The sequence below is a fragment of the Phocoena phocoena genome, chromosome 11, assembly GCF_963924675.1.
Source record: "Phocoena phocoena chromosome 11, mPhoPho1.1, whole genome shotgun sequence".
Lineage (NCBI taxonomy): Eukaryota > Metazoa > Chordata > Mammalia > Artiodactyla > Phocoenidae > Phocoena > Phocoena phocoena.
In genome coordinates this window covers 15,976,831-15,994,715 of record NC_089229.1, presented here as the reverse complement: position 1 = coordinate 15,994,715, position 17,885 = coordinate 15,976,831, and the positions used below count along the sequence as shown (strand labels likewise).

Sequence of the window (17,885 nt, the reverse complement as noted above, 5' to 3'; positions counted from 1 at the left end):
TCACCCAAGCACGTCCCAGGGACTGGCCTCTTTAGGAATTGCTGTTTTTAACATTTTGTTCACTGCTAAACAATGTTGTTGTCGGTTGCACCTAGATTTACAGTTTGATGTCTTTCAGAGTAGATTTCCCAGTAGCCCTAGTGTTTTGTTAGATAATTTCAGTGTGGACAAAGATGGATTTTTGGAGGAGAGAAAGGAGGGTCACAGACTCTGCTTGATTTAAATTCTAACACATTGTAGCTGAATTGGAAATAAAGTGAACTGAATGTTTCTGGGCTTAATGTAGGAAAGCATATGTTCTTTATAATAAACAATACAATTTCAACCAAAAAGGCATGCTCTAGGATTCAACTTCATAAACCGAGTTACCATATCGTTCATAGCCACTGGAAACCTGAACATTGATAACCGATGTTAAATAGGCAGATGGCACTCTTTTTCTTTAGACTTCAGGTCTTGGTGATTATAACTTGCACAAAAATTGTATTTTAAAAAAGTTTGAGTAATTATGTAGAAATCAAACTGAGGAAAGAAACATTTCTTTGAGAACAGTTTCTTTTCAGTAGGTGCAGATGGTTGATAACTTTGTATACAAAGGAAAAGAAAGTTCATGTTAAGAAATATAAAAGCATTTTTTTTCCTGGTCCAGTGCCATTGTACACTAGTTTTCTAATTCTGAATTAGGTAGCTTGTGGTGAACAATCTAAAACTGTACCCGTATAGTCGTTCTACCAAGAAAGAAATCAGAGGAATTTAAAACTATTTAAGCAATAAGATCCCTTACAGGTTAGAATAATATTTAGGGAGTAATAAAGTACAACTAACTTAAGAGACCGTCAGTAGAGTGCAGAGTTCTGGTGGGGTTTGGTTTGGTTTTCGTTCTTAGAATTTCATTTCTAATTCCAGCCTTTTCTTCCAAGAGTAATTTGGCATTTAATTTTCTTGTTCAACTCTACAACTTCGATCAGAGGTCACTTTTCTAGCATGCCATAAGCTATAGGAATTACAGTTCCCTAGGGCAGCTTAGGCTCGGCCAGGTGAGCCCTGGCAGAAACCAGCCCACCAGCCAGGGCTCGGCAGCCAGTAGGTAGACCTGTCAGTGCATCAGCCACTCACAAGGACTCCTTATCCCAGGTTTTAAAACCACAGTCTAAACACATCCCTTGCCCAGTCAGTTCTGGTGATCAGAGAACTCGCGTTCCTGTGCTGTGGGTACGTTAGGTAGCAGATCACAGACTGGCTGACAAGGAGCGAGATTGCCGCTGACTTGCAGTGTCAGGAACGACGATGGGGCTGGGGCGTGGGGAAGCCACTGCTCTCCCCTGTCTGGGGCAAGAGAGGCCGGGCAGACGGCCTGACGGCACGTTGTGTGTCGTGCCAGAAGGCCGACCCGCAGGCTGCAGTGCCTTTCTGCAAGGACAGTCGTTTTTGAACTGTTCGTGTAGCAGGATTGTTGGAAGTTGCTTTTATTACTCTTGATGGAGACCACGGAGAAGGTTTGAGAGCAGTGGAAATAGAGACGGCAGCAGGGAGATCCCAATTAAGTACTGTGTTCTTCCTTTCTGCCGGTTGGCTCTACGTGGCATGAAATCTTCTCTCCCTCAGGTGTTTGTGGCTTGATCGTCCCTCAGGAAGACATGCCATTTTGTGATTCTGGCATCTGTCCGGACATCATAATGAACCCCCATGGCTTCCCATCTCGAATGACGGTCAGTACGGGTTTTTTTGTTTTGTTTTGTTTTTCTGTTTTAGGAAGGAATGTTATCTTTTTTTAAAAAAATAAATTTATTTATTTTTAGCTACGTTGGGTTTTTGTTGCAGCGCGTGGGCTTCTCATTGCAGTGGCCTCTCATTGCGGAGCACGGACTCTAGGCGCACGGGATTCAGCAGTCGTGGCACACGGGCTCAGTAGTTGTGGCTCGCAGGCTCTAGAGCGCAGGCTCAGCAGCCACAGTGCACAGGCTTAGTTGCTCCGCGGCATGTGGGATCCTCCGGGACCGGGGCTCGAACCCGTGTCCCCTGCATTGGCAGGAGGACTCACAGCCACTGCGCCACCAGGGAAGCCCAGTTAGTATGGTTTTCAGAGGCGTTGTCTTTAAGGAAAAAGGCAGGCAGTTGGTTTGTAGTGAGCGGAGGAGATGGGGCCCTGAAACTGGTTTTCGGAAAGGGCCCTTTTACCTCTTGCCAAATAAATAGGTCCCTAGACCCTGACAGTGGGGGCTAATCTCCTCTACAGAGGGGGTGTGGAGAGGTCTGGGCTTCCCTTCAAGAGCAGTCTTCTGAGTGATGAACTCACCCCTCAACAGAAGAACCCCACGTATCAATGTATCTCCCTTTCTGTGGTTACCATTCTGTCATCCTGGCTCTGACACTTACCAGCTGTGGGACTTCAAAGTTGCTTAACCCCTCTGTTTCCTCAGATGTAAACTGAGGGAGGTAATAGTACCTATCCCATCGGGGTCTTGGAGGCGTAAACTTAGGTCACGGTAAGAGAGGATAAATATTTGCTACTACTGATTTATCACTCTTATTAATAGTAGTAGTCTTATAATCTTTTGGAAGAAACAGGCCAGAGCTAAATAAACAGACAGAATTCCTAAACCACAGGAAGGTGCTCACTTAATTTGTTCACATCCCACAGGTGGGAAAGTTAATAGAGCTGTTGGCGGGCAAGGCCGGCGTGTTAGACGGCAGATTCCACTACGGCACTGCGTTTGGAGGCAGTAAAGTGAAGGATGTGTGTGAGGACCTCGTTCGCCACGGTTATAACTACTTGGGGAAAGACTATGTTACCTCTGGCATCACGGGGTGAGTATGTGTTTAGAAAAGGAAAATTACGATTTTATTAAAGTAAAAGTATGATTTTATTAAAGTAAAAGGATAAAAGTAAAAATATGATAAGGCATAAGAGCCCTTAAGATATACGGCTTTACTCCTTTAAGAAATCTGATACAAGAAAATCCAGATTTATGGTGGACGTGGCAGCTAAGCTATGGTGGTAGTGATTTTGCGGTATGTGTGTATCACATCAACACGTTGTACACCTTACATGATGTTATTTGTCAATTATATCTCAGTGAAACTGGGGGAGGGGAGAAAAGAAAGTCCAAATTTAGAAAACTAATAAACTAAGGAGTGCCCTTTTGCCGATAAGGCTCCCATTTAAAAAGTAGAAAGATCTTACTTACCAAAATAGGATTTCTGCACAGCTTTTAAAGAACACATCAGTTGTCTATAATACAAAATCTCTTAACTGTTGGCCTTTCTCTGCACTACTATGATGAATATCAGATACTTAGTGCTCTGACAGGTAGCCTGAGGCGTAACATTTGCGCGTTCATTCACCGATGACGTGTTAAACACCTAACATGTGCTGGGTACTAAGTATGTAACAGTGAACAAAATAGACATGGTCCCTGACCTAGGGGGCTGACCACTGAGATTTGTTACTAGACATTAAAAAATAAGACAAGAAGTAACTTCTCAGCAGGGCCTACCCTGACTACTTACTTTAAAACCACAACTCAGTGTTGCCCATTTCCTGCTGTATTTTTCTCTGTAGCATTCATCATTATCAAGTAATGTAATAATACCATATAATAGCACTATCTGTCTCTCCAATGGGAATGTAACCTACATGAGAGCAGGGCTTGTCTGTTTTGTTTACTGTTTTATTTCCAGTGTCTAGCACAGAGCCTGACATACAGCAGGCACTCCATAAATGCTTGTTGAATAAAGGAATGAAAACAAATCAACACAAGTACAAATAGCTCTCACCAAAATGAAACCAAAGAATAGGTTAGAAGACCCCTGTGAGGAGGTGGCTATTTCAGTGGAGATACGAAGGATGAGAAGAGACATTTGGAGAGTGTTTCGTGCAGGGGAGAAGCGTTTTGAACACCTTACAAGGGGCAGAGCTTGGGAAGTTCAGGGCAGTGGAAGAGGCAGCGGCTGCAGCCTGAGGGGAGGCTGGAAAGCAGCCTGAAGGGAGACACAGCAGAGCGCTGGGTATTCCTGGTTCCCTGGAGAAACAGATGTCCCTGAGGTTACCCTGAATGATCAGGTTTTCAAGCTTGACTCACACATGGTTTTAAAGGATCGAATCAGTTGCTTAAATTAAGACCCACTTACATATTTTATGCCAGATAAAACTCTGGGACATAGCATTTATACCGTTCTTCTGAGGTTTCAAACTGCTCGAGCACAAGTGAAACTCAGCATGGAAGCATGTGTGAAAACACAGAGCTTGATGTTAGTGCTGCAAATAGACTATCCAGATATGACGAAAATGGCCAAAATCTGTATCTGTTAAAAATATTGCCTGCTTTCTCAAATGACCTATCTAGACTGTAATAATGTGGATTTCTTTAGGTGTATCATAGTTGAGGTGTTACAGGAAATCACATTACAGGGCAAGAGTGATGGTCCATTTCAAAATGATTCAGTGAGGTAACTATGGTCCATTTCAAAAAAACAGTTATCACTGCTAAACTGATCATTTTGGTCTTTGCTTCTCATCCAGAAATAATGCAGTAGTTGACCAGAAAGTATGCAAAACCAGTGAATCAATTTGGTGGACCTTCTGAACATAACTTTACTGGAAGATTTGGATGGGTTGTGCTCTGCTTCCTATGGACAGCTGTAGGCTCTGTCTGCACCACCTTCCCCAGTGCCCCCAGCCAATAAGTGTTTTCACTTCTTTGCCATTCATCTCAGTTGCAAAGTTTGAGAAACACTACTTTAGCTTGTTAGTTGAAAGTTTCATAAAGGGCTTAAAACCATATTCACCCACCAGCTTTCATCCCTTGTCACATTTTCGAGTATAGCTAGGAGGAAAAATTGCATCTGGCTTTATTCAGTTAATGATAGAATGGCATTAGGTGACAGAGTTCTAGAAATTCTACTGTGAGCAGCCATACAGTGGAGGAATTAGAATCATTTATTATTAAAGCTGGAAAGAACTTTAGTCTGACCCCCTTGTGGTACAACTAAGAAAACAGATAAAGAGGTCTTTATCTCAGGGACTTTATGCAGGGACTTCCCTGGAGGCGCAGTGGTTAAGAATCTGCCTGCCAGTGTAGGAGACACGGGTTCAACTCCTGGTCTGGGAAGATCCCACATGCCTCAGAGCAGCCAAGCCCGTGTGCCATAACTACTGAGCCTGTGCTCTAGAGCCTGCAAGCCACAACTACTGAGCCCATGCACCACAGCTACTGAAGCCCGTGCACCTTGACCCCGTGCTCCACAACAAGAGAAGCCACCGCAATGAGAAGCCTGTGCACCACAACGAAGAGTAGCCCCCACTCGCCGCAACTAGAGAAAGCCCATGCGTATCAAGGAAGACCCAATGTAGCCAAAGATAAATAAATAAAAATAAATTTATATTAAAAAAAAAGCTTTCCACTGTCAAAGCACTTAAATATTCACTCTCTTTTTAAACTCTTACTACGGATTTTCTAAAGGCTCATGAGTCAGCTCTGTGACAGACGTTTACTGAGTATCTGTTGTGTGGCAGGCAGGGTCATTAGTGCAGGGGCCACAGTGACAAGGAGATGAAGTGCTTATTCTGCGGCATTTACTTCTTCTGGGGAAAACAGGCGATAATTAGAGAAGTAACAAATGTGTACTTTAATAGCAAACGGTGACAAGTGCTCTGAAGAACATAAAACCAAGGTGAGAGTTGAGACTGCACTGGCACTGTGTTGCTGGGGTGGGAGGAAGGCACCTCTAGAGAATGTGATTGGGGCGCACCTCTCGGAGGAGGTGAAGGGTTTGGCAGGGCCATGTGAATACCTGGTGGAAGAATGTTTCGGGCAGAGCTGACAGTAAGCACAAAGGCCCTGGGGCAGGTGGGCTTGCTACATTTGAGGAACAATGAAGAGGCCAGTGCTGCTGGAGTAGAATGAGCGGTGAGGAAGGGGAATAGCAAATGAGTCAGGTGGACAGGAGCCAGGTTGTGTTAGACCTTGTGGCCGTGACACAATATTTGGGTGATGCAGAGTCTGAATGTAATGGGAAACCATTGGGAATTTAGAGCAGAAAAATGACCTGCTATGATTTATGATTTAGAAGGAATCACTCTGGCTTGTTGTGTGAAGAATAGATTGTTGAGGGATAAGAGTGGAAGCAAGGAGGCCAACTGGAGGATTGTCTGCAGTCGTCCAGGCAAGAAAGGATGGTGGCCTGATGAGGGTGGCAGCAGTGAAGGAGGGACTGTCTTGTTCACACTGTTTCACAACCTGTTTAAATTTTTTTTCACTATTTTTTTAACTGAATGAATGATTCTTTAAATTCCATGGTACTTTACAGTTTTCAAAAGTTTCACACATGATTTCATATAATCCCATAATAACCCTTTTTTCCTACCCCTATATTGCCCCTCCCCCTCCCTTTCCCCACTGGTAACCACTAGTTCTCTATATCTGTGAGTCTCCTTCTTTTTTGTTTTATTCACTAATTTGTTGTATTTTTTAGATTCCACATTAAGTGATATCATCCAGTGTTTGTCTTTGTCTGACTTATTTCACTTAGCATAATGCCCTCCAAGTCCATCCATGTTGCTGCAGATGGCAAAATTTCATTCTCTTTTATGGCTGAGTAGTATTCCATTGTGTGTATGTGTGTGTGTGTGTGTGTGTGTGTGCGTGCGTGCGTGTGTGTATATATATATATACACATACATATACACAAATATATGTATATATATATATATATATATATATATACACACACGCACGCACACACACACACACACACACACATACACCACATATCCATCCATCTGTTGATGGACACTTAGATTGCTTCCATACCTTGGCAATTGTAAATAATTTTAAAATTTGTATGGAAACACAAAAGACCCGAAATAGCCAAAAAAATCTTGAGAAAGAAGAACAGAGCTGGAGGAATCGTGCTCCCTGACTTCAGCCTATACTACAAAGCTGCCATAATCAAAACATTATGGTACTGGCACAAAAACAGACACACAGATCAATGGAACAGGATAGAAAGCCCAGAAATAAATCTACACACTTATGGTTAATTAATCTATGACAGAGGAGGCAAGAATATACAGTGGAGAAAAGACAGTCTGTTCAGTAAGTGGTGCTGGGGAAACTGGATAGCTACATAAAAAAGAATGAAATTAGAACATTCTTTAACACATACAAAAATAAACTCAATGGAAAAAAAAAAACCCAGTGGATCAAAGACTTAAATGTAAGACTAGATACTATAAAACTTCTAGAGGAAACATAGGCAAAACACTCTTTGACATAAATTGCAGCAATATTTTTTTGAATTCGTCTCCTAAAGCAAACAAAAGCAAAAATAAACAAATGGGACCTAATTAAACTGAAAAGCTTTTGCACAGCAAAAGAAACCATCAACAAAACGAAAAGAAAACCTACTGAATGGGAGAAGATATTTGCAAATGATATGACCGATAAGGGGTTAATATCCAAAACATAAAAACAACTCATACAACTCAACATCAAAAAAAGCAAAAACCCGTTTTAAAAATGGGCAGAAGAACTGAATAGACATTTCTCCAAAGAGCACTTGCAGATGGCCACCAGGCACATGAAAAGATGCTCAACATCTCTAATCATTAGGGAAATGCAAATCAAAACTACAGTGAGAATCACCTCACACCTGTGAGAATGGCTGTCATCAAAAAGAACACAAATAACAAATGTTGGCGAGGATGTAGAGAAAAGGGAACCCTCATACGCTGTTGGTGGGAATGTAAATTGGTGCAGCCACTGTGGAAAACAGTACAGAGGTTTCTCGAAAAACTAAAAATAGAATTACCATATGACCCAGCAATTCCACTCCTGGGTATATATCCAAAAAAACCAAAAACACTAATTCGAAAAGATACTGCACCCCAATGTTCATAAATTTTTATTTCTTAATTGAGCAGTGCATCTTTTATTGCATCCATGGTACTTTTATATTTTCAGTTCTAGCATATTTGTTCACTGCAGACTGAAAATCACTCTCTTCCATTCTTTCAGTCATAAAGTTGTTCATAAACAAATAAGGGCCTGCCAGTGATGAGTCCTAGAAAAGGCTGTCTCTTGTTAGCCCAAACTTAGTTTCTTAACCTAAAACTCTGACCTTTTTTGCAGTGAACCCTTGGAAGCATACATCTATTTTGGCCCCGTGTACTATCAGAAACTGAAACACATGGTGCTCGATAAGATGCATGCCCGGGCCCGGGGACCACGAGCTGTCCTTACCAGGTAAGAGAAAAGCATTTATAATGCGGTTAAGTCTACCTTGCATTTCTCGGATATAGCAATAGGCAGATGTCAAAATTTGGGGTTTTAGGCATCAAAAATCACATACGTCTGATTAAAATGAAAAAATAGCAGCCAATTAAAAATCAATTCATAGGTGCAAGAGCAAGCCCACCATAGGTGTTGCCAGTAGTCTCCTAACAGAGTCATTTGCATTTATGCACCAGTTTAAATATGGTCCTATTTTACAAGGTTCAAATATAGGAATGTAGGTACACTTTACATGAACACATATCGATACACCTGCATGCTCCCATGTGTACACAGAAAACACATACATACGTTATTTGGTGGCGAGGCCACAACTGTCATTTTTTAAAACTGTTACTGGAGCATAAGGCACCTGTACTTGCATGCTTATTAGAATAAGCTCTGGGAGGTTAAAGTCCACATGTGCCCTTTCACCAGTGTGTCCTCAATTCCAAGCACAATGTCTGTGTGTTGATGAATGGGTACAGTTGTTGGGAAAGGGAATTATAATTACTAGGTTTCACATGTTCTTAGTACTGCATCTTCCAGTTGGAGAAGCAGGGTGTGGGGCAGTGGTTCTCACCCAGGGGCGATTGTGCCTCCCAGGGGACATTTGACAGTGTCTGAAGACATTTTGGGATGTCACAACTGGCGGGTGGCGAGGAAGCTACTGGCATCCAGTGGGTGGAGACCAGGGATGCTGCTGAACATCCTACAATGCACAGGCCAGTTCTCACCACAGAAACTTACCCGGCTCAATCTGGCAGTAGTGCCGAGGTTGCCAGAGAGGGTGGGCCTGGGGAGACAGACAGACATGGATGTGAACTCATCTCCACCGTATACCGCTTCCACCAGCCCTGGACACATCACTTCGCTCCTCTCAGCTTCAGTTTCTCCCGTATGTGAAGTGGAGACGGTAACTCCCACTTGGCAGCGTGCTGGTGAACGTCAGGTGTTTTAAAATAGAATGCATACAGTGCCATTCATGGGAGGGGCCCAGCAAATACCCAGTTCCCTGCGCACTCTGACCTGGCACTGCAACTCTCCCCTGAATGCTGTCCCCTCCAGAACTTCCGTTTCAGTTACAACATCCAAAAAGTATTTCAGGGAATTCTCCGGTGGTCAGGACTCCGCGCTTCCACTGCCTAGGGCCTGGGTTCGATCCCTGGTCTGGGAACTAAGATCCCACAAGCCGTGCGGCACGGCCAAAAAAAGCAACAAAAACAAAACAAAACTATTTCAGAGTAACATATTTCAAAATACATTTCCTATTTTTTGCCTTGTGTAAAAAACGTTGCTGCTTTAGAATTACTTTTGTGTATTCCATATGAATCTGCCTGGAGTGTATTTTGTAGTCTGTGATCTCAGTTGGTTAAAATCCAAGTTTTGGGTTCTGCCCACATGTGATCAGACCCCCTTCACTTGTCCAGTGACCACAGGTGTAGGGATGCCCCCGACTCCCACCCTAGATCAAAACAGATATCGTGCTCAGTTATGAAGTGGCTACTATAATGTGTTCATTTAGACCTATTTGTAAGTTTTTCATAGGTAGATTTTCTTTCAACAAATAATCTACGATTTGATTTCCCATTGTAACTTTCAACAACAGAAGGTAACATTTCAGCATGGGCTGGTGTACACTGTGTTTACCTTCTTAAATCTTTGGGAAACTGGAGGCAACAACAAAGATTAAAAATGCTACGGAATGAAGCAAACAAGAGGTTTACAGTCCACTCCTGTTCAGACTACCTCTAAGGACTGTCACTCCAAAATCAACCAGCCAGGGAGCTTGCTTTTTTCTTTTTCTCTTTCTTTTCTTTACTTTTTTTTTTTTTTAATAATTTCTGTCATCAGTACCTAGGTGGGATCTAGGTGGGTTTGCCTGAGTTGTTTCAGAATCCCCTAATTTTACCTACATCTCTGGGTCTTGGATTCCTAACCTTTTAAAGTATTCTCAAGCCCAGCAGATACATAAACCACAGGGAGTCCATTCAGGGGGCTAATAGCTTCCCAGTTCTCATACAAGAAGGAGCGACCTGAATGGGACACACAGAACTTTCCCAGTCTCTGGGAAACCTCCCATCTGGCTCAGGTACTCCATCCTTCCAGATGATTCCTGATCTATTCCAAATTTTATAAAACTCTCTTTGCTTCTTTCCATGCTCAATTTATTTCTTAATAGTAAAGCTCTTCCCTGGAGCCCTGGCAATAACAATTGGGGACCCACGATTCTTCCTTAGTGCATTCTGCTTAGTTTTTCTGCCTTTAAATAACAGAGAACTGAGACATCTTTGAAAGTACTCAAAAGACATTCTACCCTGATTTGAGGACTATACTGTGCTAATAATGATGAAAGTGATGGTAATAGTTAATGCTAGCACTGCTGTTTTATATGATTATATATTAATTTATTATTATATCACAGAATATTATGTAACTATTATTTCTATCTAATAATAATAGCAACCACTAGTGTTACATCTCTTCTCCTTCAAGCCTCTTTGGGATAGGTTGTCTAACATGCGCTTTACAAATGAGGCTGAGAGGCTGAGCAGCCTGCTTTTGGTCACTGTCTAAAAGCAGTTTGAATCCCGGTGAGCCCACTCTGAAGCCTTGTGCAAGATCTTAGCTAGCGTGTGATGCTGCCTCTTTGTTTGTTTAGTATAATAATAACACATTTGTCTAACTTGTTTCGAAGGCAACCTACTGAAGGGCGATCTCGTGATGGTGGTTTGCGTCTTGGAGAAATGGAACGTGACTGTTTAATCGGTTATGGAGCAAGTATGCTTTTACTAGAGAGACTGATGATTTCAAGTGATGCCTTTGAGGTTGATGTCTGTGGGCAGTGCGGACTTCTTGGGTACTCCGGCTGGTAAGTGGATACCACGTGTCTCTCATACCACATCGCTTGCCTCTTAAATCACAGCTCAGAGTTTGGATCATACCCACGTATTCTCCAGCCTTCCCCATCCAGACATTCCTGGAATTGGGGATTCTGTATGTACATGCTTAGCTTGTCTGCCTAATGTTCTGCTGTCTACAGCCACTATAGTTTAAGCTCCCAAGGAGACTTTATTTTCTTTTTAATATGATCTCGAGTACCTTTTATAACACCGTTTATCTGTAAAAATACTAGCAGATTCAGAATTACAGCATATTTTAACTGGCAGCCTTTAATGGAAGACTGTGTTGAATGCCCTCGTTTAACCTCAAACCCAAAGAACCAGGTATGTTGCCCCAGCTCTTATAGCAAGTTGGTGACAGAGCCAGGATGTTGTCTGTACTCTCTCTGCTTTACACTTGGACTGTGAATTCCATGAAGACAGAGACCATGTCTCTCTCAGTCATTCACTCAACAAACATTTAGTAAGAATCTGCTAAGTTCAGACACTGTTCTAGGCCCCAGAAATACAGTGGGGAATAAGACAGATGAATGGCTGCTCACAGGGAGCTTATCTTCTAGCTCATTCTAACTCCAGTCTGTCTTGTTTACCCGTGCTTCTCCAGCCTGTGACCTGGTTGTTGCTAAATAAAATATAATTGCTTAGGATTGTCAATAGGTAAATTATGTAACTCGTAAAGTTTGTAATTTCTGTGTAGAGCTCAGTACACAAAGGCCAGCTTAAAAGATGTTGCTACATATTTTTTTGTTGGTGTTTGTATAGTTAGAACACCTTTCTTCCTTGTAATGGTTCCACTCTACCACCAAAGGGCAGCTGCTCTGTTTAGGGTTAGTCGTGATCCAGGAGAGCCCCGAAGTACTCCTGTAGGCAGGAGGGCTGGTAGTTCCCCAGTCTCTACTCACTCTTCCATCAGAGATGAGGTCTAACAGGTATATAAGCCAGATGCTGCGGGGACCGGAAATAGCCTCAACTCCCTCATCAGCCCTCACCCACCCTCCCAGAGACCCTTTTCCCTGGCCGGGGGTGGGGCATCCTCAGAAGGACAGGGTTAGGCCCAGATGAGCATTCATTGCCAGAGTCTGAGGAATACAGGGGCCAACTTTTTGCCATCTTAACGCTGCCAGTTTCTTGGCGAATGAAAGCAAATCAAGAGTCTGAATGAGTGAGCTTCTTAGAACACAGTATACACCTTGCTAGGTAAATGACAAAACCCTTTAGCCAATTATTTTATGATTCTTTTGGTGTAGAAGAGTTAACGAGAAGAAATCGTTGTCTGTTTCTTCTTATCTGTGAAGAAATAGTTTCATTTTAAAAACTAACGCAAGAGGTGGCTATTTGCAGTTCGTTCCTTTCATAAGGTGGCAGGGAAGAGGTGACATTATTCTAAGCATAAGCCTGAGTGTTTCTTATATCAGTGACATGGAGCAGATGTTTCAGTTCTGAGATGTCTTTTTGTCTCTTGAAATGCATATTGAGTTTGCATTTTATTGTCCTGGTTGTGTACCAACAGCAACAAAAAAGTATAATAGGAAGGTGCCTGGAACCTAGGTCTTAGGTCTTCAGAGTTGGCACAAGGATTTTTAAGTAATTTATTTTGAAAAGATGGTACAGAGGAGTCATTTTATTAAGAATAGGGATCATGAAACTTCAAAAAGAGTTTCCTTTTCTTTTCCATTCTCCTCACATTCCCTCCCATGCCCCCTAACGGAAGAAGAAAGAGAGAGAGAAAGGGAGAAAGAGAGAGAGAAAAAGAAAGGAAGCAGTAGACCAGCTTCCTTCATGCCCTTTGAAAACCTTCCCCTCTCTTCCTCTGAATACTCAGGGAAACTCACATAAACTGTAATTGATCCCAACATTATTCTGTTAAATTCATATCTCCTTTCCTGCTTCGTTTCTGTCTCATTTAGAGATCATCTGATGGCAGTGCCTGATTTTGAAGCTCATGTGTTCAATGTGTATTGTATTTGAAATCCTTTGAAAGAGGACTAAATCAGGTTACACTGTTGAAGGGTCTCTACTGTAATTAAACAGACCTGGATATACCATATGTCTGATTTTGAGTGGCCTACTTATACCCTCGTTGCCAACAGAAAAAAATCCTCATCCAGTCTGGTAGTCTAGCAGCCTGCTCGCGCTTTCTGGCAGAGGAGCGTAATGATGCTGTCATTTTCCAGTCGTTCGTTACCTGATCGCGTGTGATGGGTTGTGTGGGAGGGAGCACAGGCGTTTGTTGGAGGAAGTCGGTCTTTAATGAACAGCACAATGGAGGCTGAGTAATTAGAGCAGTTCAGAACCTTGAAACTGGCCTTTTGTCAGTGATTTGCACATTAGTAAGGCATTGCTATGGGGATGTTTACAGCAAGACTGTTGTTCTGCAGAAGACATGGAGGGCATAAGTCACAAAAGAGAGGAAAACTGCTGAGAGAAGAAAATCCCTATTAAGATAATTAGCTTGTAGAGGATATTTTACTGGACAGTCATTCCTCATGTGAAGCCACAGGCCGCCTCCTTTTGCTGCTTTTCCCTAAAAAATCAGTTTATTGTATTGTTGTTTGGGTCAAGTTTCTTTCTTTGGAAATCTTTCAGAAATAGGGTAAAAATTTTAATATTTTTCTTTATGTGTGTATATATATATATATATATACACGCATATGTATGTATGTGTATACATGCTTTGGAACATTTTAAATGATGGAGAAATATTTAATAATAGAGAAGATTAGTGGGCTTTCTGGATTATGAATCAGCACATATGGAAGTTTTAAGTGGATTAGCTTGACCTGAAGTCACCAGGTAATGTACTGGACAGGAGAATCAGCAAGAAGTTGCCCCAGTTAAGTCCATTTCTCCAGTTTAATTACAGCATGAACATGATTCCTGGATAAATTAGATCAACCCAGGCACATTAAAAACATAATTCTTAAACTATAATGCATTAAAGAGGTCTTTAGGTAATCTTTTGGGAAAAAGTCATCCACCATGTTCCTGTTATTACTGTTGATGGAATCAAATCTCCACAGTGCTTGTTAAGGCCTCTGCAAGTCCCCTAGTGGGGGCCGAGCACAGGTCCATCATGGCTCATCCCTTTTCCATACTCTTCTCCTCAAGAAGTTCATATCTGTATACTCACTCACCACCACATTCAAATTCTCAGCCTTAATGCTTTTCTTTTCTAAAATAATAAAGCTTTATTTTGCTGGTGGTGAAAATGATCCCTGCTCTTTGTAAAATATTCAAAGTTATAAAAAATGTTAATGATATATATATATAAAGAAGAAATACAAACAGTCACACTAATTTGTACCATCCACAGATGACCACTATTAATATTTTAGTGACTCTTTTGGGGACATCTCTGTTTGCCAGTAGTCCTGTACCCTTCTTTATTTTCAGTCATGAGCCCTTTTGAGATTCTGATAACAGTATAAAAGTAAAAATATGTACACCAAAAAATCTTGTTACATATGATTTTGGGGCTTCATACATTTACTGAAACCCCCCCTTGTGATCACACTGTTTAGCAAACTGCTTTTTCTGCTCCACAGTGTGTCCTGGACACCTTTACATTTCACTAATGTGGGTCTTCAGCATCACGCTTAATGGCTGCACGGGAGTCTTCTGCATAAATGTCCTGTAATCACAGAACAAACTGCTTGTTGGACACATGAGCCATCTCCTGCTTTATGCCGGAGTAGTATGCATACGCTACTGTGCGTTATAAGTAGTGTGACCGTGAACATTCTCGTGTACATATTTTGCCACTTTTGTGATTACTCAGTGAAATAACACGTGTGTCTACGTTTTTAACACACATCCCTCCAGAAGGGCCTTTACCGTTCACTAAGGAGTCTCGCTCTAGTCCCCAGTCAGCACTGAGTCTTCAAAGCCCTGGTTGCTGTTCCTCTTGCACTCATTTTGCCCCCTGTTGACTGGGAGGACCTAGTTTTCTACATATTAAGTCTCAGGATTTTTACTGGAAACCTATTGTTCCAGATGCCCCAGATCCTTGAGGTATAGGGTAAGGTCCTATTTTGGTCTGAAACCTGAGAAAATAATTCACTTTCTCCCCAGGGACCCTTCTTTAGTTGTAGCTATTGACTAAGATCTAGGTTCAGTTCACTGGCTCTTCCTGAAGGAAAAGAAAATCCTAATTGGAAGAGCAGGCACAGTGGTCAGGAGCAGGTGCTGTTGTGAGGATTAAATGAGAATATACGCACACGCACGCGCACACAGGTTCCTTGGTTTCGCACAGGGGCCAGCACGTTGTTCAGTGCAGTGGCTTCCAGGACTAAGAGAAATAACCACGCTTGAAGAGTGCTGGAAAAATAGGTAGCATTTGATTGGGTACCACCTTTCTATATGAAAGTCTTCTCTTTCCCATCACACTTCAAGCATTTCAGTGACAGAAATCAAATTGAGCATCTTGTCTAGAATAGTATAGAGTAGTAGGTGCTTTTCACATACATGGACATGGATTCAATCGGTTTGGAGCTCTTTCAACAATAAAAAACGTCTAAATCTGAGTAACACTCAGACGGTTCAGATTTCTGGCCCTCATTCAAAATAAATACATAGGCAGATATTTTGCATTTTGAGGAGAAAGGTCTAGAAGTGTGGAAGTACTGATTAAAATTCCATGCTTTTAAAACTGGGGGAGTGATATTGTTTTGTTCTTTCTTTTGCTGCCTTGGATGCTGCTTTTTATTTTGGGGGCACATACATACATATTTGATAGTGTGACTGAACACTGAGGAATAGAAAACGAATGAACTTGATAGGATGGTCATGGAATTTTCAGAGCAAATCCTCACTTCCTGTGTGCAGGCCCCTACCTCTAAGTTGCTGTCCGTCTAACACAGCTGACTTGGGTTTCAGGTGCCATTTCTGCAAGTCGTCCTGCCACGTGTCCTCCCTGCGCATCCCGTACGCCTGCAAGCTGCTCTTCCAGGAGCTGCAGTCGATGAACATTATCCCCAGGTTGAAACTGTCCAAGTACAATGAGTAAGGATGGAAAAAACGGTTATTTAAAGAGAATAGTTGGTATGTTAAACACAGTGGAAAGCGGAAGGGTGGAAGGCATGAGGACCACTTCTGCTCCCAGGAATAATTCCTTTGAATGTTCTCTTTCTCTGCAAAAACAAACAAACAACAGAAACCCCACGAAATTGATGGAGAGGCTTTTTGTACATTAGGAGACTGGCTGAACAACCTCGATCAACAAGCCTCGGGCCACGGAGGAGGTGCCAACGACATGGACTGTAACAAAGTCTCTCATCCGTGTACTGAATGTGATTCACGAGTGGACATGACCTAAAAGATAAATAAACTTTTATTTATGTTCTGGTATCTTGAAATTTACTCATTAGAAAGACCTTCCTCCTTAAAAAAAAAAAAAAGTTTGGGGTTAAATAAAACTCAGATTCTTATGAAGCGGGCAGGACGTGAAGAATCTTTTTGAGTTGGTTGACTCGGCCTTTGTCCAGGAGGCTGATCTGAGCAGTATCTGAAGGAAAGACAACTGCGGGAAGCTGGGAAAGCGAATGGTAAGAGGGTTGCGGTTCTTATCTTGTGCGGTGAGGAGATAAATTTTCCCAACAAATGAATCTTGTCTGTATATACCCAACTTTTTAATTCTAACCTTGGTAAAGATAATAAATGTCTTCCTACCATCTTAAGCAAGTTTGCCAAGGATGTCACATTTTCTTAAGGACTGCTACTCTTCTGAACCTCCGTGATCATACCATACAATAATATTTGTTGAATATCTGAAAATAATTCCGTGGATGCTCTGTAAGTTTTCTGTCCTTTCCATTCCTGCCAGGCTGTTAGCTGTCCATTTTGTTTTTAATCTGACAGCCTTCTTCATCCAATTCTAGGTTGTTCTTAATTGCTGTGCCCTGAAGGCAGATCAATATTTGTGTTAGGGATTGTTTATAAAATAAGTCAGAAAAGCTTTGAGTAATGGTCTGAGGCTGCATTCCCAGCATGCCACATTGAACATGTCCCACAGAATATTAATAGACATCATACACCAACAGGAATCAAGGTCCAGTGTCAAATAAGGTTGAAAAACTGCGTGTATCCCAGTTAAACATGCCAAGGACTTTTTCAAAGCCTTTTATCAAGCTACTGTGTGCTGGGACTCTTCAAAAGAGGGAGCCAGGCTAGTCACTGACTTGAGAACCCAACCTTGACAGTCTCACTCAGGTGTAAGAGTCCTCGAGGCTTCACAGGACACGCTCCAGGGGAGTAAACCTTCCCCAGACATCTCCGAGTGTCTCCATTCCCCTCAGGGACTCAGTAGGATTACGAGGGCAGAGGAATTTGAATGCTCAGGTCTTCAGTTCTGTCGGTGGTTCCTTCCTTGCATCTGGCTTTGTCATTCTCAAAAGTGATGGTGCCTAAAGGTGACTGAATTAGATTGAATGTATATGTACTGCACTTCGTGAGCCATGTAAGGAGCTTTGTAGGGTGATTCTGACTATTTCCCATTATGTGACAACTCCACTTATCAACTCTGCTGAAGACGCCATTGCCCTGCCCTGTGAGGCATGCCACGTCAGTGAACACGGGGAAGAGCTGCCAGGACACGGCGTGCTGAGTGGCATGGGGGTTACGTCACAGCACTCGGTACCTCCCTTGTGTGAGGCCCTGTACTGAGGATAGAAGGGGCAGGACATGACCTCTGCCCTAAGGAGCTCAGAACCCA

General features: G+C 42.2%; 1 protein-coding gene across 1 annotated transcript in view; it reads left to right on the top strand.

Annotated features, from left to right (window-relative positions):
• Positions 1–16,842, top strand: part of POLR3B (RNA polymerase III subunit B) — a 114,928-nt gene extending 98,086 nt beyond the window's left edge. Inside the window, exons 24-28 of the mRNA XM_065886727.1 lie at positions 1,606–1,709; positions 2,642–2,808; positions 8,133–8,246; positions 10,972–11,145; positions 16,052–16,842. Coding sequence (XP_065742799.1) covers positions 1,606–1,709; positions 2,642–2,808; positions 8,133–8,246; positions 10,972–11,145; positions 16,052–16,181 — 689 coding nt within the window. The 3' untranslated portion in view covers positions 16,182–16,842. The remainder of the gene's footprint in view (positions 1–1,605; positions 1,710–2,641; positions 2,809–8,132; positions 8,247–10,971; positions 11,146–16,051) is intronic.
• Positions 16,843–17,885: the final 1,043 nt, after the last annotated feature.